General features: G+C 36.1%; 1 protein-coding gene across 5 annotated transcripts in view; it reads right to left on the minus strand.

The window, feature by feature from the left end:
* AHI1 (Abelson helper integration site 1) overlaps positions 1–24841 on the minus strand; it is a 93084-nt gene extending 68243 nt beyond the window's left edge. For 2 of the 5 annotated variants that reach the window (XM_082757989.1, XM_082757987.1), the window contains exons 1-14: positions 24796–24841; positions 22068–22173; positions 21168–21239; positions 20219–20340; positions 13533–14143; positions 12848–13002; positions 11632–11845; positions 10630–10822; positions 9196–9291; positions 7468–7653; positions 6756–6911; positions 4786–4918; positions 3710–3833; positions 1319–1548 (exon numbers count right to left, since the gene is read on the minus strand). In XM_082757989.1, the coding sequence (XP_082614115.1) occupies positions 1319–1548; positions 3710–3833; positions 4786–4918; positions 6756–6911; positions 7468–7653; positions 9196–9291; positions 10630–10822; positions 11632–11845; positions 12848–13002; positions 13533–14143; positions 20219–20340; positions 21168–21177 (2230 nt within the window). In that variant the 5' untranslated portion in view covers positions 21178–21239; positions 22068–22173; positions 24796–24841. Of the gene's footprint in view, positions 1–1318; positions 1549–3709; positions 3834–4785; positions 4919–6755; positions 6912–7467; positions 7654–9195; positions 9292–10629; positions 10823–11631; positions 11846–12847; positions 13003–13532; positions 14144–20218; positions 20341–21167; positions 21240–22067; positions 22174–23398; positions 23491–24795 lie in introns of all 5 variants that reach the window. The other 3 variants (XM_082757988.1, XM_082757990.1, XM_082757991.1) reach the window with 3 other exon arrangements.
* Between the last annotated feature and the right edge of the window lie 1590 nt (positions 24842–26431).

Raw genomic sequence — 26431 nt, forward strand, 5'->3', positions numbered from 1 at the left:
CTTGGCAGTGCTAGGTTAAAGGTTGAACTAGATCATCTTAGAGGTCTTTTCCAACCTAAAGGATTCTGTGGTTCTGCTCACACTTGCATGCTGGAAGCTGAAACCACAAATACGCATTTAGCAAATAAGTCAGATGCAGGGATGCTGAAAATGTTATTAAATGTATTCATTTTCTACTCATATTCCAGGGAGCCATCAAAAAAAGAACATTTATAGCTTAATGAGTTTTACATGATCATCTACTGTTTACCTATACATTCTCTGGAAACACCTTGAACAAATTCCAATAGTTATTCTTAAGCACATTTTATTTTATTTATTTTTACAGAAATGCATCTTTCCTCTTCTTAGTACCTACTCCCATGAATATCTCCAAAAATGAAACACAAAGCTACTAATGATGTCACTAATACCAGAAGTCAAACGCTTTCAAGAATCTTATTCATTCATCTATCTTCAACTCTTCCCATCATCTAGTAGTACGTCAGTAAATCTCTCACACCCACTTTCAGCTATTAATCTACCTGCTAACATTCCTCACAATGTCATAACTAATCTGTCCTTCTCTCACTTTTCAGCATTAGCAGAGAAAGTGGAACAGTTCACCACCTTCCCACTTCTTCAGTGTAGCATTAAAATTCTCATAATCTAATTACTGCTACTTTATTTTCCTCTATCCTTGCATTTAGTTGACAGCTTTGAACAATACAGAGAAGCTGTCTTCACTACTGTTCTGATGTACTGATCATGAAATCTTCTGAAGTGCTAGGATAGCTCTCTAGAAGCTGGTTTCAAATACCTACTTCTGCTTTTAAGTTACCACATAATTCTTCCACTTACTTCTTTATCCCAACTTACTTTTTCGAACTTACCTCTCTACGCTAGCTATTAGGCTTTCCATCTGCATCCTGATGCATTTGCATCCTCTGAATAGCAGCTTCTGTGCTCTATTTTCTGCTAATTTTTGCTGCGATACAACAAATCATTAGCTAACAACAGCTAGCTACAGGAACAAAGCAAACTAAACTACTATAAAAAATTTGCCCTGTCATGATTGCTGGATATATTTGTTTGCTTGTCTTTTCTATGCTTTCCTTTTCTGATTATTCTTCAATGATATCAGGGACTACACATCCCTTTGTGTTTGCCCAAAATAGTACCAAATAATGCACAGTACTAATATATTAATTGCTAACACTGCTAAAATGATTCTATTTTAGCAACATTTCACATTGCTGCTATGAAATGAAGCTCAAGTAACACTCAAACTGATCTTCGATTGAAATGAGCAATATCTGAAGTAATACTATGTATATACCTTCTGCATCAAAACAAAGTGTGTTGATGAAACTTTTGTGACCATCAAGCTCCTGTAGCAGTTGCCCATGGATTTCTTTCACATTTGCATTCCAGATTCTAATTACAGAGTCATAACATCCTGTCACCACCAAAGACTCAGCAACTGGGTGGTACTTTGCAGTGTAAACAAATGAAGGATGAGGGAAAACTCTCACTGCAGATGCAGCCTGTGTTTCAATTTTCCACATTCTAAAAGGAAAGGATATCTACTGAATAAAGCAATCAGACACACATATAATTAACATATTTTTTGCTAGTGGTTCTGAAATGAAATGCTTGCAAATACTTAACAGCATTTGTTTATCTTACAAATTTGTTCCACCTATATTTAATACTTCAATAGCATTTTCTCAAACAAGATATGTTTAATACCTCACAAAGTACTCCATCTTCCAGGTAACTTCATGACTACACAATCATTTAATGGATATTTTGCACATTTTTGAATACACAATGCAATGCATGGAATACTTTGGTTTCTTTTTCTTTCAAGAATTATAAACACATTATTTTAGATGTTTTAACGTTAATGGGGAAAAAAAGTAGAATAACCAAAAAAAAACACAAAAAAAACAAGCAACCAAACGCCAAAAAAAAAACAACAAAACAACCCACAAACAAATATTCAGGACCACTAAATATAACTAGAACTCTAGAAAATTTTAAAAACAACAATTACTTACCACACCATAATGATCATGATTCTCAAGGACACTTTCTTCACATAAACTCAGTTTTTACTATGGATTTATTTCCTATCCTTACAGCTGTAAGATTTCTTAGGATTCTTTCTTAGGATTTTTTTTTGTGTGTGCACACCTATATTGAGCCTTCTCCCAAGATGAGGTTAAAGAATGGAATAGTACCTTAACCATAAAATACAAGTGGGTAGCATTTTCAGAAAGCACAGTTAAAACAGAATTTAATTGAGTGCTATCCTATCCTTTCAGGTTTTGTTTCTGGTGACTGCTGAAGAATTCTAAGCTTACTGTGAGGTAAGTACATTACAAAATTACAATCTTTAGGAGTACACTGTTTAACTTGCAACTTACCACGCAAAGGTCACAAACCTATCTTTTAAAATGGCTTTACTCTTAACAACAGAAAAGTTTATTTATTGCTCAGAAATAATGAGGGACTAAAGCCTGCGTATCCTCAGGAGAAGCACTGCCAATATGAAGCACTATATAAAGAAGGATTCACCTAAGTTCTCAAACTTCCCTTTAAGATGCCTTAGAACTCAGTCTGAGAGTTACGATCCAGGTAATAAACAGCTATGACTTTACAACAACAGTGTATCTTTTGGTCCTCATCCTTTAATTCTACCATGTTTCTCAGGCCAGATGTTCCCAACATGAAAGCAAAAAAGAAGAAACTCCTTTCCTAAACTGAGGCACTTTTAAGGAGCTTATGGCAACGGTCAATAAATACAGGAAATAACTCATACAGTGACTGTGTAGTATACAGAAAAGAAGGCAGAAGACTAGTTTCGTCATGCTGCCAGAAATTCAAGAATTGAGGAACAGCTGGACTGTTTAAATATAAATGACTGAAATCAATATTTACTTTAATACCAGAAATTCTTCTTTAATATGCATCCAAACAAAAAAAAAGAAAGAAAAACATGGAACAAGTACTCAAAATATTCTCTTTATTCCTACACAGAAAAGGGGTAAGGAGGTAGGTGGGGAGGGGGCAAAAAGGCTCCACATATACAATGTATCGTTTAACAATTCTTCTGGCATTTTAATTATGCAACTCCCTGTAGCATTACCAAGTTGCACAACAGAAACAACAGATAGGAATCTGAAGAGCTTAAAAACCCCCAAAAATGTCCATGAAAACCTATGAAGTTGCTTGTAGTAAAATTCTGCAGTGTCATAGCCATATTTTCAAGTTCTTTCTGTAATTTTGAGTTTTGCTTTGAAATCTCAAACAGACTAGAATTTTAATGTTAACACTGCACTAAAGTACAGTTTTTAATTGTTGAGGAAAATGTTTTCACCTTCAGACTCAGAAATATCAAATTATAACTACAGTAATTAAAGTTAAATACTTCAACCAAATCTCCAAAACCTCAGAAGTTTATATATGTGCAACATGGCAAATGTAAATTTCCTGCCTCAAGTTCAAATTTCCAAGCTTAATACTGTATTCCGAATATGACAATTCTCTAAGGATAGAATACTCCAATTGCCTCAGTGATTTCTTGAAATGTAACACTTTTTTCTGCTGTACATTTAGATACTACATTTTTTTGCAAAAGCTTTGCTCTCAAATTTATATACACAAAATTGCACCACTCTCACACTTTTGAAGCTGTCTGCCAGAACATTTCTGTCACACGTACCTGACAGTACCATCAGAGGATGCAGTAAGAAGGTATTCATTGTCCTTTGACCAACAAAGATCATACACAATGTTAAGGTGACCATAAAATTCTCTCAGGAACTGTCCAGAAGGAATTTCATACACTAATGGAAGTTCAAATAGGAAAATAAATTTTTTTGTAAGTGTTTACAATCCATTATACACAATTAATAGTGCAAAGTTTAGTCTAGTCTCATACTGAGTTTTTGCTAGCATAGGTCAATTCATTTTCTTTACCTTCTCATTTTCAGAAAACAGTATCAAATAGTTGCTAGGTATACATAAACAGCAAGCATATACTTCCATCTAGTGGTTCACAGATGTCACAAATGCCTTAATGCTTAAGAGATTGGGCTTGCCAGGTTTACATAATTAGAACCACATTAGGATTATTATTTATTTTTTTAATTTCTGAAACTGTGACTGCAGATGACCAATGTTAGATAAATATTAAGATAGAGATCATTTTCTGCAGATGTACAATAAAGGAACCTAGACTTACAGTTCCTTGCATTTAAACATTTACTTTGTACACTTAAAATACTACTCTTTGTAAATCTAAAAATTCTTACGCAGAACAGTACTATGCAGTTTGATGCTTGTGAACAAGCATCCCGAAGTCTGAGTAATAAGGAATATTTGTAGTTCCAGCTGAACTGGACTATGGAAGACGGCAGCCTCCAGTGTGGAGATGACAATTTTCCAGACGTGATGATAGATTAGAGGGGAAAAAAAAGTGGGGGGTGAGAATTTAAAAAGTTATTTCACCTAAAACCTTATTATCAGATAACATGTTCTTTATGTAAACTGATTTAGTACTTCCACTAGGATTCTATGCAGAAATACTGTTATTTCATGTCACTGACTTGTACATATATTACCATGTATGAAAAGCCAGTTCCAGGCCTAATAACAGACAGATCATTTCCACAAGTCTTTAATGTACGGAAAATTTACAAGATACACTATAAAACAAAACCTCTTGAAAAAATTAAAAATACACATTTTCCTTTAATGCCAAACTACTTCGATGATAGAGAAAAAAAATTAACTTACAAGCAATGGGGTATCCATTCCTTCCAGCACATGCTGCTGCCAGGGTCTTCCCATCATGCGAGAAACGAATACAGAAACAGCCCATATCTCCACCTCGCAGTGAAAACAGATGTTTGTTTGGTATGCGACAAGCCTAGCTTTTCAGGCAAGAATTAGGATTACAGAGTTACAAATATCAACTAATCAACACTTAAAAAGACATTCTCAGCTATGCCATGCTATTAATATCTTATCTTCAAAAGCTATTAATATCCAAAGTGAATTTAAAAGAAAAAAATCAACCTTATAAAGAGACACAGTTCTGCAGCATAACTTAGATCACATTTACTTTGTATGTTCATTTCTGCACATTATAACAGACAAAAAGTCCTTAAAACCCAAGAAAATCTATAAGTAACATTTCATTCATTTTAAAATATGCTTAATCATGACTATCCTCAGTAATATAAGCTATGAAATTAGTAAGTCAAACTTGTTTAAGGAGTTTAAGCATAACCTTTACTAACTTAACAGTTATGGCATGGACTCATAAGAGTAACTACAGAAACTCAAAAGTTTGGTCTACCAAATTGCCTTCATCATTCCTCATCTGTATTTGAATTTTCCATTTTTTATTTTTATTTTTCCAGAGTCTAACTGGAAATGACATATTTCAAAAAATTATACAGGTAGCATAGCATCTTTTTCTCTCAAAATATTTCCTCTGTTTTATCTATGGGCTTTTTCTCCAGAACTAAATTAAAAAATTAAGGGAAATTAAAATATCCACAGTAGTTATAAGAAATTTAACCTAAACTTGATTTTTAAGAGTGACAAACGTGCATGAACAGATTCCTATGCATTTAAAATAAATGAATAAATCAGGTTATTATATAATTACGTATTCACTCTTCACTTGAGAATAAAGGTAAACACATTTTTTTAGAAACTGAACATGTGTTTTAATGCTTTTTAACCTCTCTAAAATAAATCATTAAAATGTTGAATATAAATTTCAGCTTAGAGCAAACTTCTTAAAGTTCATGAAGCTGCAATTCACACAAAATTTATTTCATAAGTGATTCATAATTACATGGAGGATTTTTAAAAATAACATCACCTATCAGTCTGTATCTCTGGAGACAGATACAAATATACTGTGGTTCTTTAAAAAGGTAATTTTGCTTTAAAGATAAGAGTCATTTTTATGTATATAAAGGAAATAATAATTTGGAGTGATTATTTCTTTTAAAAGAAATATCTGCTTTATTATTCTTTGGAGCAAAGACATGCAGCATCATGATAATCTTACTGAAACTCTTTCACAAGACACCACATCATAAAAGAGATGATCACTGCTAATAAGGTTCTTCATTATGTATATGGACTGGTCTAAGAATAAAAGAACTGCCTTGTTTGTTTGTTTTTGGATGTCAAGCAAATATTCTTAGGATTATATTTCACTTGGTTTTGAATACAGTTATTTGCAGAATTGCAATTTTCTGCAATTAACATTATCATAAATATGCATTTTATGTTTCCTGCTATTTGTAGTAGGAAAATTTGCATTGTAAAACAGACTCGACTATTCTTTACTATTATAATTAGCAAACGTTATTGGGAAATAAAATGAAGTTCAGGTGTATTTAAGTCCTTTGAAAGGACTTGTACAACTGAGATGAAATCTAGAAACTGTCTTACTTCCACTACCTGAATAGCCCTACTCTTTCAGATCCTTGAGAATTCTGGAGATTAAGAACACCTGACTGTTCTGGGAAAAAATAATTATATCAACCATATTTGGTTAGATGTTATGCCTCTGCTACTATTTCGAGTTCCTTGTGTTTTGTATTTTGCTTAGTAGTTTTCTTGTTATTGTTTTAATGTTTCAGTGAATGATTTGCTTCATAACACATCATAAAAATAAAACTATTAAAAGGTAGTAGAACTTTAAACTATTTTTCTTCAAAAAGCAAAGAAAAATACTTCACCTGTCCAGGCAATCTTGTCCATTTAAGTTGCTCCTTTTTCTTCTCCGGAGAAGTGATTTCACATGATTTTTTAGATCCCTCTCTCTGGAGCTCACACAGTGTTGCACTACTTTGTTCCTGCTGAACAGCCACCATAGAACGGAAAGAAGGAGCAACCTTAAGGCAAACAAATTATCAGGAAAAATGTTTTAAAATGAACAGTGTGTATCTTAAAAGATCAGAAAGTACTTTTAACTTTAAATGCATTACATTTTTACATCTGAAAAATGAAGAGACTGGAAGAAACCTCATACATGATTATCGCATAGCAAATATTTAAAGCAATTCAGAGTTAAGTGACTTATGGTCCTTCTCACTTACAGAATTTACACACCTGCATAAGCCCCGTGACTCAAAATAGTGTTTCTCGTAATGAGAAGGAATACCTGTTTTCCAGAACATGCCCTGAAAGTTTTCTGTCAATGGCAGAACATGCAAATTTGCACACAGGAGAGAACGTCTGTTTTTTAAAGATAGCTGTGAAGTGCTGAGTTTGGAACATGAATCTTAAGATGCAAAGTTCTTGCTATAACTAGTTACATACTAACCATTTCATATCCTACATGTAAGTACAGCTTTTATATGAATGCATACAGATGCATCATCAACACACGCCAGTTAGTTACTAACTCCTACAGAAAAGTCTGTGTATCTGTAAATATATTTAACTCACATGATCTGGAAGTTTTATGCCTCTTATGGTTACATATAAAGTTGATGGGTAACGATTTCTAGGACATCTTGCCCACCAGTCATAAACCTCAACAACATTTGAATGTGACCTGGTCTTTGGAGGTGGGTAATACAATTGCAGACGGAGTTTTCCATCAATGTTTAGAATTCCATTTGCACCAACAAGCTGGGAGAGCAATTAAAAAGAAAAGAAGTGTTACATTAACACAAAATTAATAGAAGTCTTGGATTTTAGAGTTTATCCTCTGGTTGTTTACTATATTAGAAATAATCTACTTCCCATCGGGGAAGCTTATTCCTAAAAGCTATAATGAAATAAGCATGTATTAAATAACCCCTTCATCAAATCACTAAGATTAAAGCTTAGTTCTTAAATATACTTCACATGCACAGTGACAACATCCAGTAGGTGGGATGCCCTCTGCAGTCTCACTGACTTTTTTGTTTTAAATACCACTTGCTGGAATCACCCAAATCTCAAATGACTGTAAATCCACGAAAAGCTTCTTCCTGCCTCCTCACCCACGTAAGTTTGAATTCTACAGCAAAGGGCATAGGTAAGGCTTTGACTCAGAGCAGACTTTCTTCCCCTTCTGTCTCATGGCCTCAGAACAGAAGATACATGAAAGCATTAACTCTTCCGAGAGAAGAGTTCTCTTTATTGATCTAAATAGAGTTAGAAAAATGAATTTCTGTTACTGATTAAAAATCAATACATGCTGTTAGAAAAAGTCAGAAATTAATGCTTGTGTTTTTCTTTCTGTGTACCTACTACTGCCATTAACATTGACCACTGTTTATCCAGGAACTTCTACTTTGACTGATAGATGAAAGGATAGATATAATAAAGAATAAGTAATGAAGAACAGGTCGTAATTTTATTTGTATTTATGAGCTTGAAATTCATCCTTCCATTTGCTCAGAAGTAGGCTGTGTTGAATGCCCAGACATACACCCAGACAGGGAATACCACACCCCTGATTTTTGCAGATTCATGTTGGGAAGTGTCGAGAAGATGATCAGTACAGAATGACCTGGAGGTCCCTGTGCTTTCTCCTAAGCTTGCAGTGCATTTATCCTCTCCTATATGTCTCATGCTGTGGACTGTCAAGATCTACCATCCAAAGGGGTAGGTCAAAATGTACAATCCTCAGGCAAGTTAGAGCACATACCACCTCGTTAGCTCTCACAAGTCCAATTTGGCACACTCAAGTCTCTCTAAAAAGGAGAAAAAGGTACATGATGTGTGGGCTAAACTACCTGTATCTCATTTCAAGCTTTGCATCTAAAAATGACAGTGATTTTATTATCAGGTTAGGGAGTCTTTCCAAAGACCAGACAAATAAAAATGCCATTACAATACAGCACAGCCGAGGTACATAAATCAGTAGATTTGTTTTTTCCTTTGCAAAGACAACTCATGAAATTTTTTAAAAAATAAATCTACTCTTGATAAATAAGCAAAATTCTTACACATCCTATACTTTTTTGAAAAAAATATTTTTCTGACAAATGTATTCCTATGGATTTTATGTGGGGAAAGGAGAGGGAAAAGAGGGAACAGACAGGCAAGAAAAAATTTGATTTTCATCTCTGTTGTCTGGAAATATTCAGAATTGTTTCACTACTTCATAAAAAGCTAGGTTTTTAGATAATTTAATAAGAAATATTTATATTTTTTGTTTCTTCCTTGAAATATTTACAATACCTTTAGAAATGCCCAACAGATTTTTCGGAAACCACATTCCTGAATTTGTGCATCAGAGTTGGCTCTCACTTCATCCATACTTAGGAAATCAAGGATCTGCAAACATTAGCAGGAATATAAGTGTACTTCTGATGAATATATACTTAGTATTAATAGAAAACACTGATAAAAATATGCTAGAGACGATTCATTAAATTAAAGAGATTTCAATTTTAGGCAAGTACAAAAACAGTACTTCTTCCACACAAGTACACCATTAGTAGTAACAGAACCTTTTGCATTTGCCTGATGACTATATATGACGTATTTTAAAAAAGAACATAAATCTGGTCTTAAAAAAAATATTTTCTTCCTTTCTGTCTCATTAGAAAAAATTCATGTGTAATTTTCATAAATCCTATGTAGTTCACAAATCATACATATAGATAATAAATCCTACAGCCAGAACCAGCTGTAAATTAATCTAGCTGAAAATGGTTGGTCAAAAATGGTTAGGTCCTTTCCTAACTTCATCAGTTGTGCCCACAAGATTCTTCATTTTTCTGGTCAGGCCACAATCTTCTCATATTTCCTGTAATTCTTCCAGTATATCATTCTATCTTGAAATTTTAACTTCAAAAACTACACTGAAATCAAACAGCAGGCTTCCAGTGTAGTCATACTTTGGCTCTCCATTGTTAATGTGATTCCCATGATGAACCTTTACATTCAACTGTAATTACTTTTGTGCTAAGTAACCAGGGACTCTTAATTCTATAAGTGTGTTCATTTATGAGCATCAGAGAACACAAAGAAACATAAGGTGATATTGTATATACAATGTATATGAAATATACATGATATATACATTCTTATAAATACTGTAATACTTGAGCTGAAAACTACATTGAATATATACTCCATTTCTTTCCTATAAACACAATCATATTGGGGGTGAACTAATAATTAATTTATGAAGAATAAGAGAGAAGCAGATGTCTAAAAAATTAATGGAAAACAAGGCAACAGCTTGTTCATTGGTACAAGAGGAAAGAGGTGTTGCTACAAGCAGACAGACTCCTTTTTTGAGTTTCTGATACTTAAACTGTTTCGAATTTCAAGAATGTGGGAAAGAAACTGATAGCCTCTTTATGTGGTGCCATCCCGCCTGATCTAGAACAATCTTACAAATCTTTTCAAGTTCATAAGTTTCATGAATTCATAAGAAAGCTTTCTTCCCCTTACTGCTTACAGAACAGGTTTTTTAGCTTATAAATAATAGCAATCACCAATACTGCTTTTTGATATCTCCACTTAATGCTGTATCTTAAAGCTCTGCTATTAATTCAGTATAACTGAAATAAGACATCTGAATAAGCTAAATTTATACTGTTGAAGAAACACAAATGTAACACAAAATCATAACAAGCAAAAATTTTAAATATTTAATCTTACCTCAAAAAACAGAATTACCCGAGGGCTTTCTTCAGTATTTTGAATAAAATAACTAAAGCGCTCATTAAATATTACTTGCTCCTCCCATTCTGGAACTGTTGATTTAAACCGTCTGAAGTCATATGGTTGCGTCATAATAGGAAGAATGTGCTCTATTTGTTCTTCTTCATAATAAGATGAAACTTTCCTCTCACTGTTTGAAAATTTCCAAACAGTTATAATTGTTATAATTCCTTAAATAAAACGAATCTCAAACAAAACAGTAATTTAAATTAGTGAAAACAAATACAAGATACCATTTATTTGGTTTGAGAAAAAAATCTAAAGCCATACAAAGCTTAAGGCAAATGAACGTAGAAATGCAACAGGCTGAATTGCAAAACCCTAGCAATCAAATTATTATGACCAACTTTATTCCACAGACTCTTCCAGGATCACTATGCATAAGCAGGGTTGAAATCTGTTTTTGGGATTCGTATGGATAATGAGAATGGAAAGAGGCAACTGAAGTGATTAGAAATACAGTATTGTATTTCTAATACAATTAGAAATACAATAACGACCTTGCAAGCTTCATGCTCTGGGGTGGCCACATTGTGGCTTTTCAGTACTTAAAGAGGACTTATAAAAAGATGGGGAGAGACTCTTTACTCAATCAGATAATGACAGGACAAGGGGGAAGAGTTTTAACCTAAAGGAGGGGAGATTTAGATTACAAGTTAGGAGGAAATTCTTCACTCGGAGGGAGGTGAGGCAGTGGAACAGGTTGCCCAGAGAGGTTGTGGATGCCCCATCCCTGGAGGTGTTCAAGATCAGGTTGCATGAAGCCCTGGGCAACCTGATCTAGTGGGTGGCATCCCTGCCCATGGATGCCCATCTTTAAGGTCCCTTCCAATCCGAGCCATTCTATGGTTATTTCCGTATTACATTTTCTAGAGATTAAAAAAAAAGCATTTATAACAATCACAGACAACAGATAGTTTATTAAAAAAAAAAAGTCACCTATGATCCTTCTTGACATATAAGCCACTTCTTTGATCAACGATATGAATTTTAACCATAGGATGAGATACCAGGAGATCAGTTTTAAGTCGATCAGAACGATGGATATAAACTCCCAATACAACATCATCATCAAAACCAAATTTAGACTGAACTGAAACTTCTGAATCCTTCATTTCCTCATTGTTTTCTGCAGTAAATCCTGTGTTATCTTCTAGAAATAGTAACAAACAAGAACAAAACAATAACCACCAGAAGTTACTATGTTCTGCTAGTCGCAGTTCAAAGGAACAAAAACACTTTGTATTCCTTTAGCAATTAATGTTAAAGTATTTCATATGTTCTTTTTTTAATAGGTTAAAATAAAATCATAAAATTTGAATGATTGAATGCATAGTATATATGCATTATATGCATCATACAACCTATTCCTATTAACAAACATTTTTATTTAAAGGCAGAGGTCTTTCTCTTAATCAACAGAAGTTCTTTGCCAGAAAGACTTAAAATTCATGCAGTTCAGTATCCTGCTCTGGACTACAGCATATGTCTATAGCTTTTTTAAAGAGGGAAAAAAAAAGCCTGTATCTATCAAGCATTGGCTAAAGAACATCCTGATTTAGAAGTTAAAATAAGACTGCCATGCTTAATAGTTATCAAAAGACCTATTCCTCGTGAATTTTTGTAACATCCCTTTAAAAAAAAAAGTCATTTCTTATTTTGGTCTCTGCAACATCTGAAGAAATGAGTTCTCCAATTCTCTAGTATATGTTGTGTGAAAAATTATTTCTTACGTTTAAATTGAGCACCGCATTAAAACAGTGGTGATACAGCCTTTACAATGTAAATAAGAAGTTAAAAGTGATGAAATAACAAAAAGGCAATTAGAATATGCACTTAAGTAATGAACTGTGAAGTTGGCAGATATATAAAATATTATTCTTAAAAGACACTTGTAACCACAATTCTAAAGTTATCTCCGGTAAAAGAATTACCAAGATTTTGGATAGATACATCAAATTAACTTCTGTTAAAAATAATAATAAAAAAAAAGTATTAGAATTGGAAGCACAAAAATACAACTAAATAAACTTTAATAACTTCAACATCAGTCTCAGTCACTTTGATTAGTACTACATGCAAAATATTTCAAAAAACAAACAAAAACAGAGGCTGAGATAAAGCAGCACACCATTCTAACATTTTGCTGGCATACCTTTTTTAGTTTTCTTTTTAACCTTCTTTGCTTTTGTTTTCTGTTTTTCCATGCTTTCCTCCACATTCTGTCCTTCTGATACAAATTGCCTTTCCAATGAATGATTTTCATTGCTATCTTCTGGGTGATGCTGTAGCTCAGAAAGGGACATTGCACTGAAATGTAACGGATTACTGTCAGCAATTGCAATCTACTGCAAATATGAATACAACTGTTTGTTAACATCATTAATACACCTGAAACTTCATCTTCAGTTCTCTAACTTATCATCTGTGTATCTTGAAAATACACACAAACACAGCTCCCTGGAATTAGTCTTTTTCCAATCCAAACACTTTCCTGTGTGCATGCAGAACTATTCATTTGAATAAAGCTAAGTATATAGTTTTTTGCTGGATTGGGGCCATCACTCATTACCAAGAGAACATACTAAATGGTTGAGTGGCTTCCACATAAAACAGACATAAAATGATATTTTTTAAAAAGTTATACAAAATCTGTAAATTTTAATATTACTCTCTGCGTTATGAAACACTATTTAGTAATTATTTCCATAACAGAATTATCCATTTGTTCATCATTTAGAAAAATTGTACAGGCAAAAGCTCTCTGATAAACTATACTATGTGTGTATGAATTTTCAGCAAAGGTTTTCATATTGTTTTAAGGTAGTTTATCATAGTACCTTGTTTCAGCTTCACAAAATCCTGTGATTTCTTTTTTCTTTTTCTTCTTTTTGTCAACTTCATCATTCAGTGCAGCTTCATGGCTTTGAACAGTGGAGGTAAATTCAGACATCTGTTCTTTAAGTTTCATTCTTATTTTCTTTTTAATTGCATTTACCTCTTCCTCAGCCACATGCAGCTGATAGGCTTGAATTAGTTCTTCTTCCTCTTCTAATTCAGTTACATTTCTCACTTCAGTCAAGGAATTTTTAATCTTTCTATCACCTTCTTGATGAGGTACATCTGTTTGTGATTTACTTTTTGTTTTTTTCTTTGGAAAATCATTTATCTTTTTTTCAAAACTCTCCAGTTTAGCTTCATATAAATTGTCCTCCTCATTAAGTTGTTCTTGTAACAGTGATTTCTTTTTCTTCTTGTTAGACTTTGGTTGCTTGTTTGCCTCTCCACTAACAATATCATTATTTATCTTCTCTGCAATTGATGCTTTCTCTCTCAGTTTATTTTTTGTAAATCGGGGACTCTCTTCTTCAGGTTTATATGTGTTGTTTATAATTGCTTCATCATTCCCACTTTCTTTAGTTAGATCAATATTAGTTCTAAAGGTGTCAAGCTATGAAGGAAAAGAATATAAAACATACTTGTAATAAAATTTACGTTCTAAGGATGAACATGCTACTTTTTTTTTTTTAAGCAACATTACACAAAGCAAAAAGCAAAATGAAATCAAGGGTCTAATAGTTTTCTTACTTAAAATTAAGAAGTGAGAGATTGAAAGACAAGATAATTTGCACTGAAAATAAAACAAACAAACAGAAAATTCTGTTTGGGCACTTCACCTTCAGTTTATTTTCACTATGTTTTTAAATGACTTATGTACATCCATGAAAAAAATCCACAAGTCCACTCCATAAGTATACTGAATGCTTTACAACATGAAACCCTCGAAGAAAATGCATAGCATGAAAACCTTTGTTTAAATGTTTAAGAACATTTAAAGTACAAGCTAGAGACAAACGTTTTGATAATTAAATTATATTAGAAAGAGTTAAAACCAAAAAACTGATTCCAAAAATATATATAAAGATAAAAAAACACGTTAATCTTAGTTAAATGACAAATAATCTAAAAAACAGCCTAGTAAAACTAGCAGAGATTAATCTCAGTTAATACATTTGTCTTTGTACTCCTTGTGACTACTTTTAGTGTTTTTTAGAGAACATGTAGTAAACTTTCCTTCCTCCTTCAGGTGCCTTTTCCTGGTTTACTAACCAGCATAATTACAAACAACACAGCAAGTAACTTATGCCCAGATCCATAAAAAGCTTGATGCACAGATTGCTGTTCCTTGATGGAGCTTCTAAAAGTCACCATGGTTCATTTACTGTATTCTTTTAAAAAAAAAAAAAAAAAAAAAAAAACACAACTCTGGAGTTTCCATATGAAACATTACAAAAGGACTTTAAAACACAAGGAATGTGCATACATACACATAGAATGTATACAATCTTTTCTTTGCCGAGACCTTCTTCCTTCAATAAACATAGCCAGCTTCTGCTTCGAGCTAGGATTCTCTCAGTTACAAAATCACATTTGTCTCAAACATTTTTAGAAAGGGATAGTATGCGTACAAGAATGTATGATCACCAAAATGTACAAACTTACAAGAAGAGAAGAGAATACTTGACGTGGACAGAGAGTGAAGTTGCAGCAGCAATCACATTTTGGAGGATCGTGACTTTAAAATGCTAGCCTCTGAATAATATTCTGTGACTAGGAAGAGTATACTCATTATGCAAGTCAACTGCCTCCACACTGTACAACCAGAATTATGTGAGCCTGTAAACCTTCATTACTATCTTGTTTTTACTCACATGTGACATTCAAAGAGATAGCATGGAGAGCAAGGAAAGTATTGTAACTATTGACAAATGAATAAGCAGAAGAAAGAAAAAGTTGGAATTACATGAGTAAAAACACAGAAGGGAAAAATCACAGAAGTTTATTATTTGTACAGGAAAATCGTCAAATAAAAGCAGCATGACAAAAAAAAAAAAGTTTAACAGCTGAAGTCTGAAACTAGGAAGTTGTAAAATGCACTAACTAGAATTACTCAGTCTACATATTAAACAACACTATCCTAATAAAATATAAAGAGACAACAGGCACAAACTGAAACACGGGAAGTTCTATGGAGAAACATTTCTTTACTGTGAGGATTACAGAGCACTGGAACAGGTTGCCCAGAGAGGTTGTGGAGTCTCCTTCTTTGGAGATATTCAAAACCCGCCTGAGTGTGATCCTGGGCAATGTGCCTAGGAAGCAAGATGATCCTGCTCTGCAGGGGGGTTGGCCGTGATGATCTTCAGAGGTCCCTTCCAACCTCAACCATTCTCTGATTCTGTGAAATGAGTAAGTGTCTAGAACCTAATTTAAGCATACTTATCAAATATATCAGAAAAATCAAAACCCATTCATGTAACTTTTCAGTAGGTGTCTTTATTTTTAGCTCCCCACATCTAAAAATAGTTTAAATTATCTCAATATGAAATCATGAAAAGGCCTGTCTTGTACCATCACCTACCATTGCCTTTTTTTTTTTCTGAAATAGACCACTAACATCCTTTTTATTCATAAATCAATGATTTATGTGGAAGAACACATATAAATAACTTGAAATAGAGAATGAAGTAAGGGAAAGAAAATAGTATTTAAAGCAATGAGCTCTGCAAAACCTGAAAAAAAGAAAGTAACGTTAATAAATTATCCACCTCCTCTTCCAATAGGCTTTAACTGCAGAGCATTTGGAATCTAGGTTAAAACACACCAACAGTTGTTAAGACAAATCAGCAACCATAACTAAGGTTATGCTTTTTTTTTTTTTTTTTTAAATTATTAATGCATTAAGCCCTGTACTGGGCTTACATGGCAAGGTTTTGGTAGCAGGAGGGCTCTGTGAGGGGAGGGGACTCTGCAGAGGTGGCCTCTGTGAGAAGAGCCCAACAGCCGCCCCATGTCAAATCAGAGCCAACTCCAGCCAGCTCCAAAAGGGACATGCTGCTGGCCAGAGTCAAGCCAGGGAGCAATGCTAGGTGGGCCTCTCAGAGAGCAGATTTAAGGAAGGGAATAAACTGCTGCACAACAGCAGCTAGGAGAGAGGAGTGAGAAAATGTTGGAGAACCAGCTCTACCTGCAGACCCCCAGGTCAGCGCAGGAGCTGCTCCAGGCAGGCAGCAGCAGTTCCCCTGCGGGCTGTGCAGGGAGAGGCCCCTGGTGGAGCAGGCTGTCCCCCTGCAGCCCATGGGTCCCACATGGAGCAGATCTCCACGCTGCAGCCCCCCCCATGGGTGGAGGAGCCCCCGGTGGAGCAGGTGGATGTGGCCTGGAGGAGGCTGCGGCCCATGGAGAGCCCCCGCAGGAGCAGGCCCCGGGCCGGAGCTGCAGCCCGTGGAGAGGAGCCCATGCAGGAGCAGGGAGTCTGTGGGGAGCTGCCGCCCACCCGTGGGGGCCCCATGCTGGAGCAGTTTGCTCCTGACAGACCCCATGTCACGGACCCACATTGGAGCCATTCTTGAAGAGCTGCTGCCTGTGGGCAGCCTCCGCAGGCTCAGTTCGGGAAGGACGGCATCCATGGGAGGGACCCCACGGGGAGCAGGGGCAGGGAGGGACTGTGAGGGAGCGGTGGAGACAAAACATTAGGGAGCCCTCATTTCCCTGTGCCTCTTGGTGGGTGGGAAGTAAAAGAGGGTTGCAGTTGTTTGTAGTTTGCTTTTGGTTCTCACTGCTCTAGTCTGTTATCAGTTAGCAATAAATTACATTAATCTCCCTAAACTGAGTCTGTTTTGTCTGTGACAGTAATTCATGAATTATCTCCTTGTCCTCATCTGAACCCACAAGCTTTTTTTTTTTTTCTCCTATTGTATTTTTCTCCCCATCCTGTTGAGGAGGGGGAGTGAGAGAGCATCTGTATGGTGACTGGCTACCTATTGGTGTTAAACTACAAGCCACATAAAGTGGAATTCATTGAGAAACCCCAAACAAACAATAACAAACTCATACCTGACCTGCTTGAGAGTTTCTAAAATAACTTTGGCAAGCAAGAATTATTTCCTAAAACAAATCTAGTTGTTGCAAAATCCTGCTTGAAATATTTACTAGAACCTTTTATTTATGATGCCTACAATCAAAAATATTTGTCCACAAAAATACAGTACACAGTCACTTGATTATAGGAAATTTACTTTTCAGAACAAAAAAAACCACCAACAAACAAAAAACAGAATCTCCTCATAATGAAGGAAAATACAATCACAAACTGCTGCAAATTCCAGGAACATTAAAAGATGCAAGCAACACAAAGCTGTTTCAGGACTGTAGTTGAAACTAATTTTTCAGACACAGCCTGTGTGATCTTAATTCAGACCACGTTTTCTATGCATACCATTTAATTAAATATAATAATTAAAACATTATTTGCATCAGATTGTCTTAGGTGGAGACATGGATACTGGTATAGATCCTCCATCTGAAATGAAGGGCAAAAGAACTAAAAGCAATCACCTGTTCGTAACACACTTGAACTGAAAAAACAGTTAGAAAAAACAGTTCAGCTGCAAAAGCTGAATGACAAGGCAGACCTTTCACTGACCATAGCTGACATCTCCATCTCCATTCCTATCCCTTCATACCTATCAGTTGTGGCTTGGAACCCATCCTGCCCTACTGTCATGGCTTTTCCCCTTCCAGTCATTCTGCTTCTTTTCTCTCCAGACAATGGGCACACAGAGCATAGCAGGCAAGAGGTCTCTTTACCCTCACTTCTGACATTTAAAATCACAGCAGCCTCCTGCAGTTCCAAACTCAGGTTTCAAGGAAACAGTGGCCTATGACAGGAAGTTTTATTACTTCAAGAAAAGCAAGGTTTAGTAAGGACAAAAGCAACAGCCTGGAACATTTCCATTGGAAACACACTCTCAGCCATGACCTGTTTCTGGTCAAACCCGGGAAAACATTTATGGCAATTATGTGACACAAAGACAACCACTGCTGAAAATTCCATGTTATTTCAAGACATGAAACACTACACAATTAAGTTACATGAAGTGAACAAAACTGTAACAGAACCAAACAACCCCCTCCATCTCCTCTTCTCCCACACACATTTATTGCTTACTAAGAAAGCTGAAGCTTTTACAGAAATTTCTACCAGAATGCAACCAGCATGGAAAATATCAACCTGAGCTCTTACATCTTTGCCAGACATTAAGGAAATACTCAAAATGGTCTTTGCAATATTTCAATACAGGTTCTTCTCAAGTTCTTAGTGCTTCAGTACTTTGGCAGGTTTAAGTTTATAGCTTCACCAAAACCATAAAGTTAGGCTTTCACACTGATACTAAAAATGCTTCTTAATTTGCTTGTGTGCCACCAGCTTTTGCTTCAGCTCACCATGACTATACTGCAAGTGTTTCTGGCCAACTCCAAGACAGTAGTGTTTTACATGAGAATCTTCAGGAATAAAAACCAGTTTTAAAACCAAAGTAAGCTTAAAATATGAGAGTAATACATAGTTGCATTCTGTATTATAACTCTAAGTTTTGTATACAAGTGTATTCAGAGTAGTTACATTGTAAATACATGTACAATTTTGATATTCTAGAAAATATCATTTCTGTGTCTTAACTAAGTTATAAAAGAATGAACATTCACTTCCAACATGTGGTATGGATGCAATTGCAAGAAAAAAGATTGACAACAAAGTCTAACAGGAAAAAAAATTTTAAAAAAGGAACATTTGCCTTTTAATCAATTTTCTTTCTTTTGAAATTCCAAACATTACAAGTCAATAATTGGGATATATAAGACAAACATTTATTTTTCTACTCAGAAAAAAAGTTACAACATGAACCATAATTTAGAGGAATCTCACAGGCTCTTTTAATGGAAAATATGCCACAAAGATGTCATCTAACCATAAAGACAGGTTGATAAATGCATTCCTAACCTTCAAGTCACAAGCTAAGGCAAATATCTTAAAAACAGGTGAACTCCTTAATACACATGTAAAGAAAGAAAGTTCAGCACATGTAGAAATATGCTGATTACAGAGATCAAAATGAAAAAACACATTTCAAATGTTGTTATTTAATATTTTTTGTAGATACTTATACCATTAACTTTAGGGAATGTAATGAAGTTGATTACCTAAACTCTCATTGGTTCTCAATTCACAGATGTATTATTACTCTCAAAAGCAAATACTGCTATGGCCATGATCCCAGAAGTCCATCATTCCAACTCGCACTGAAGTCAATACTGAATTTGAAAATCTTAAATCTTTTCCGAAAAACTGGAAGAAAAAGTATTGACAGACTTCAAATGAGTCCATACCTGTGTACACCACTTACTCTTTACCAATGTTACACTCCAAATAATTTTGGCATATCTCTGAATTACAAGGATCAATTTGTGGTACATAAACAATAAATAAAAGCCACATCAAAACCAAAAGATACAGGCAGAAATACACTTTATACTTTTAAAAAATTATAATTAAATAAATAAATATATATATATATATATATATATATATATATATCTGTTTATATCTCCTTTCTACAATACATTTTCGTGGTCTTTTTCCACTAAGGAAGGCAACCAAACAAAGCTTGGCTGTGTTCAAACTTACCACAATATTCTCTTGAGAGTGGAACTTCTTTTTCTTTGATTTCTTGTTGTCTGTTAGGCCAGCATGACGTCGGAAGATTTCCTCAAAGCGAACTTTGGTTTTTGCCTTTGCCTCACTTTCAACTGAAAAAAAGAAAATTGGATTATGATTCAATAATCACCATCGGTATAAGACTGCCTAATTGTGCTTTACAATTTCAGTAGAGAGGAATTACTTTAATCAGGAAAAATTTACCAAGAAATTTGCTTAGTATTCAGTTAAAAATTTCCACTGACTATAAACTGCAGGAGGGTAACTCAGCAACATTGTACAAACAAGCCACACTGCTACTTGTTGCTGAAACTGGCACTGTTTACAGTTTCAAGAAGAAAGGAGATTTTTGAACAGTACACACATGGAGATCAAGTGGCAAGCAAACCTTGGGTCAGCCAAAGCAGATGACACTGACAATGGAGGTGACGAACTGTCCCCAGGAGAAGGGGCAGCTCTGGGCTCTTACTGAGCCTGGAAGCCAGAAGAGCACCACCTGCAAGAGGCAGGAGCGCCCATGGATTTGAAATCAGCTATAGCCCTGATAGCCCCTGACTTCTATGACAGTGCTATCACCAGTATCTCAATCCTTGAAGTGGTAGGTATTCTAGCCCTCTGCCCTCCCACCTAAGTAATGCTTAACCTGCAATGAAAGTATTAAAAAGGCATTGTGTCACACCATGAAAAAAGGCTACTGAATCCTCAGCTATAGCATATTTGTCATTTTAACCAAGACATTTACAGAAGCCTCCATGTAAAACAAAAAATAGTAACAAAAACAATGCTTTGAAAATCAGCTCTAAGTATGGACTCAAAATAGAAACAATGCAAGATAAAAAATTTATGGACAGAAGTAACTCATATTATATTAGTCTGACTATAAAATACACATTAGAAATGAAACACAAAGGGTTCTTACCTGCTGGCATTTTCAGTCCTTGGTTAAAAGCAGCTCAGCACACCAGCTGCTTCTTCCTCAGAATTCACCATTCTGTTTAAAGTAATTAACAACTTTAATTAACGTAACTTGTCCATAGACTTGAAGCTACAAATTGAATGCACACTAATTGATATCAAGAATGAGTACAGGCCTTTTACACAAATGGTCTAGAAATAAGTATTTCTCTAAATTATGAGAAGTTCTCTCAGATCTCAGATCAGAATTCTCAGCATATGAGAAACTTAATTACCTGAGAGCAAGTAAAAGAACTGCTAAACTGCTATGGCAATAAAAATAGGTATTTTTCTAGATAATAGCCAATATTTCAGTACTGCAGTTCTCCAATCTTAAAAAATCAAACAGCAACACCACAAACACAAAAATAATAACAACTGTACAGCGTATTTAAATAGTGAACCATGCAGCCATTTATATTGAAGCTTTTCTAATCAGTTTCCTGTCTGATAGCATCATGAACTAAGTCACATTTTAGCCAAGTGATAGCCTACCATGAAAAGGTTCATAGCTGCCAGCTAACCTAACTTTATTGCAAATCCCTAAATATTTAAATTTACATAAAGCAGTTGTATTTTACATAAAGCAGACAAGAAATCACATGAAACTCATTCCTTTAAAGAAAAAATGTTAGGCCCTCCTGGTTGTGAAGAAAATCTTACAAATGTAATTCAAACCAAAGCTGGAAGGCAAATAAAACTATTACACAGCTTTATCTTTTCATCAAAAAAAAAATCATAATGTTTCACAAAAAAACTTTAACAGAAAAAGCTGTTTTGTAAACAGTGGAACTAATGAAACCTAGCTTTCTATGAGTATGTTATGTTCCCCTGAGCCTTCCATGCAGCACACTACCATACCCACCTGCCCTTCCAACAGCACATCAGGCAGCAGCTCCAAGTCCTCCCTGCAGAACACCTTCTGTTAGATGCCACTCGCACATTCACCGGATACCCAGACTACACCAGTCCTAGTAAATTAAGACATACCAGTAAATATTGTTAAATCAGCCTTGGCACAGCCTTGGTGCAACCCATCTAGCTAGCACTCCTCCAACAACTCCTGCAATACGGTTTAGGAGTTAGTATGGATGATAGATTGTTATTAACAGGCAGTTGGCAAGTGGACACTGATTTGGAGCTAGGAAAGTTTAACAGCATGAAAGTAGGCCATGCACACCACTTGCCTCAATACTATAAATCACTCCTGGGCAAACGTATTTTACAAGTACATGCTTATGTGCCCCAGCATCTGCACTACAGTACCCTCAGATTCCTCTCATTTCTCTTTCACAGTGTTATTTGCTTCTTCTTTGTCCTCCCACAGGCTACAAACTTTCAGGTCATTTCATATTTCTTACTTACGGTAGTTTGGCCTGCCTGCTTGCAAAACCAAACCAAATTAAAAATAAACAACAAACAAACAAACAAAAAAAAAAAAGCAAAGCACAAGGGTTGGTTTGGGATTAAAGAAGTGCTGCTTAGTCAGTTTCCAGGTGTCATGAGTTTATTTTGTGTACTAAGCAAAGCATTTATACTAAGTATCCAACAGCGCCTCGGGATGTTTGAAATTTACAAGGATGACCAGAAGTGACTTCACAGGAAATGTTTTGTTGTGTAATTTCATGCTTTCACCCACAGGGTAGGAATATTTTCCCTTACTAAAAAATGTTTTGACTGGTAAAGCAAAGCTTTACTGTCACAACTGAACAATAACTGTTAAAAATAACACAAATGCCTAATTCTTACAGGAAATGAAAAACAGAAAATATTACTGAAAGTAAATCTACCATTGAAATTTAGCCTATTATGCAAAAGGACCATTTTAAAAGTAATAGTCATTAAGTGCTGCTTTTCAAGTAGTTGATTCACAATCAGCTAAAAAATATTTGTAATTTGAAGGAGTTGAAAACAAGATAAAAAACAGCACATTTAATCACTTTATTCATTCGTGGTGAATGACAAGAACACACAAGATTCTGTTATGATTAGTTCAGTGACTTCAACCACCTCTCCAAAAAAAATAATCATTTCATTTGTTGTTTATAATTAAGTGCTCTCAAGTTTAAAAACAAAAGTAAGGGGTTATGCATAACAAAACAGCACAACTACTGAAGTGCATACATGTTTCAACTACTGAAATAATTTTATAACCAAAGGACAAATGAACCATACCACAAAAACAAACAAACAAACCTGCAGCTAAATTAATTTTGAAGATCCTTGTGATTGTAATGGAACAAACACATTTCCAAAGGCTTGACTCATCTTATATGTACCAGTGCTCTCTGTAAAATGCATAGATTCACCAAGTTCACCAGTGACTGCATCATTTTCTATTTACCTCTATGTATTCGGTAAATAATCTATCCTCTTGCAACAATAAAAATGAGATGAAGTCCTATAATGATCATCCTTTTATTTCATATACACTTGCAATTTAGAATTACATGACATTTGACATGGTGCATTAAAGCAACTATTAGCCTTGTGTAAATATAAATCCTTAATCAACAGGGTAAGAACAAGAGCGTTTACTCAGTCTAATCTCACCTTAAAATAGGAGAGATTTAATCTTACACTGGAGTTCAGCAACCACAGAGCCCCAATCTGTATAAACCCTGTTATCATCGAGATTAAACTGGCAAGATGCACTTTTGCCTGACTATATTTGATCTTTTCCATGTTAGTTAACAAAAAGCAATCCAGGAATGACAAAAAATGTGTATTTGGGAACAGAGGTATATTCCAGGCGACAGAAATAGCTAGGAAAACTAAATCATGAAAACTTCCAGGAATTACTAGACACCTCCCTGAAACTGATTTAACTTTTTCTCCTCTAATATCTTCCCCCCTGTTTCTAAACAAATCTACATCAAACTTCTGTTATTTTCACGGTGTTTTACGACAGAGTAAGTCTCTGTATTCCGCATCTGCAAAATAGGTGTTCTCAATGCAAAGCACGTCATGAGCCGCACCTTTCAGGAAAGGACTTTTATTAATCACCATAACAATTAGACGATCTCAGAAGCAATTTATGTTATAATGAAGCAGAATAGAGGCCATTTTCACTGTTTATATTTACTGTTTATATTTCCCACACAGGGAACTGACAAGTTCCCTACCCCACTCGGACCGCTTTGGAAGCTGAGCTGACAGAACATAACTGCACGTTGGAGGATTTCCCTGAACTAAAAACCACTTTTCTTTTTATTTTTTATTTATTTATTTTTTTAACTACTGCAACAAGCGAGTGCCACCTAGGGAGGCTGGAAACGCGCATAGCACCAGGCTTTGTTTATTTTTATTCCTTTCGATAAAACCAGCCGCCTGGTAGCCGAACCCCTCGGATTTACGAATCAGGGATTTTTTAAACGTGCCTTACAACATCTATTTTTATTTATTTTCTTTAAGAAACGGGCGTTCGCGCTATCTTTGAATCTAACTTTATTACAGTCACCCCGTAAGCGCCCCGGGGACGCCTGAGGCGCAGCGGGGGCCGCCAGGCAGAGCCCCCGCCCCAGCGGGGCCCGGCCCCAACGGCCGCGGGGCGCAGCGCTCCCCCCTCCCCCCGCCCCCCGGCCCCGACTCACGTGCCGCTGCCGCCAGTACCGGTACTGCTGCTGCTGCGGCCGCCCCCGCCCCACTCCTCCAATGGTCTCGCCCTCGCTCCCCTCCCCCCCCCGCAGCGCCACGCAGGTGGTTCAGCCGAAAACAACCCCAGCTGCCAGGGAAACGGCGCGCGTGCGCCCAGCGCCCCGCCCGCTGCGCCTGCGCCGCGCGCACGCGCGCGCTTCGCGGCCCCGTTTAAATAGGGCAGCCGCGGGTGGTTTCCCGCCACGAAGGCGCGCGTGCGCGTTAAGCCGCGGCGGCGGGCGGGGGGGTGGGGCACGAGGCGGGCCCACGCGCATGCGCAGTGCCTTCCCCCTGTGGCTCGTTCGTTCCTGCCCGCCGTAGGCTGAGGCGAGGCGGGGCCCGAGGCGGAGCGCTGAGGAACAGGCGTTTTTCGGAATTTGCCCTTTTTTAAATTAAAAGTTTGAAAACAAAACTTGTGAAAAGCTTCAGTAACAAAGATCCATTTACATCATCCACTTCAAAAAACGTCAGGGGTAGCTCTGTTGAGCTCCGCCCAGCGATGAAAGCTGCTCACAGAGGAATGAAGCACCTGGGGGGTGCGCTTAGTTGAACTCTATGAGCTGCTTGCTGTGAGCTGTAGGGCACAGACATCAGCTTTGAAAATAGCAGTAGGAAAAGATGGTCTGAAGCTGTGCAGACACTGCAGAACCTTTAATTTCCTGTGTGGATGTAGTGGGTAACTTACGCAATGGTTCGTTCTCCAGCAGTAAGAAGTGATTCATTGTTATTGTCAAGGAAGAACTGTTTGTTCATTTGCAATTTGTTAATAATAAAAAAGTAAATAAATTGTTTATGCCCAAGTTATTTCAAACAGTGGGAGGGTCACTTTTTAGACCCAGAAATGCATGTAGGTTTGGGGCAAACATGGCCATACCTGTTCAGAAGTGAAGTCAAGTACAATTAGCTTTCAGCTGCCCATGTGCAATTGGTACAACCTAGAGGTGGGTTAATGCTTGGGATAGATACCATAGAGTATTTGAATAATTAAGGTCAGAAAAGACCTTCAAGATCATCTAGTCCAACCATCACCATGCTACCAATGTCACCCACTAAACCATGTCCCTAAGCACCAGTCCAACCTTACCATGATAATGATGTACAGTTCCCAAGAGTACTATGCCTAGAATTCTGTCAAAGAGTTAGACCTTCTGTCAGAATATACATACTGAAATCATTTGCTTGTTTCTCAAGTATTATGTCAGATGCTGTTTTCTTCTCCCACTAATTACCTGCTCTGCCCATCCTCAAATGCTTATGTGCACCTAACTGATTGTTAGGGAATTAAATACTAGTGGAAAAACTATTGCCTGTAAACAAGTGCATTTTTCATATTCCTAATTACTAATGTGCAGGAATCTTTGCAATACGAGGCTTGTTGCTGACAATGTATTGCAGTTTTCCCCATGGTTCAAATTAAAATGATGCAAACCCCACTAAATTAGAAGTCCAAATACGGAAGCTAGTGCTTTCTATTTTTAGAGTTGTGAGAAACTGGTTCTTTGAAATTCTTTTTCAAAAAATAATAATTCTTTAAAAAAAAAAAAAAAAAATTGCCTGAAGGGACTGCAGCTGTGGGTGAGCCAACATTGGATC

The sequence above is a fragment of the Aythya marila genome (assembly GCF_965140915.1).
Source record: "Aythya marila genome assembly, chromosome: 3".
In the NCBI taxonomy this organism is placed as follows: Eukaryota; Metazoa; Chordata; class Aves; order Anseriformes; family Anatidae; genus Aythya; species Aythya marila.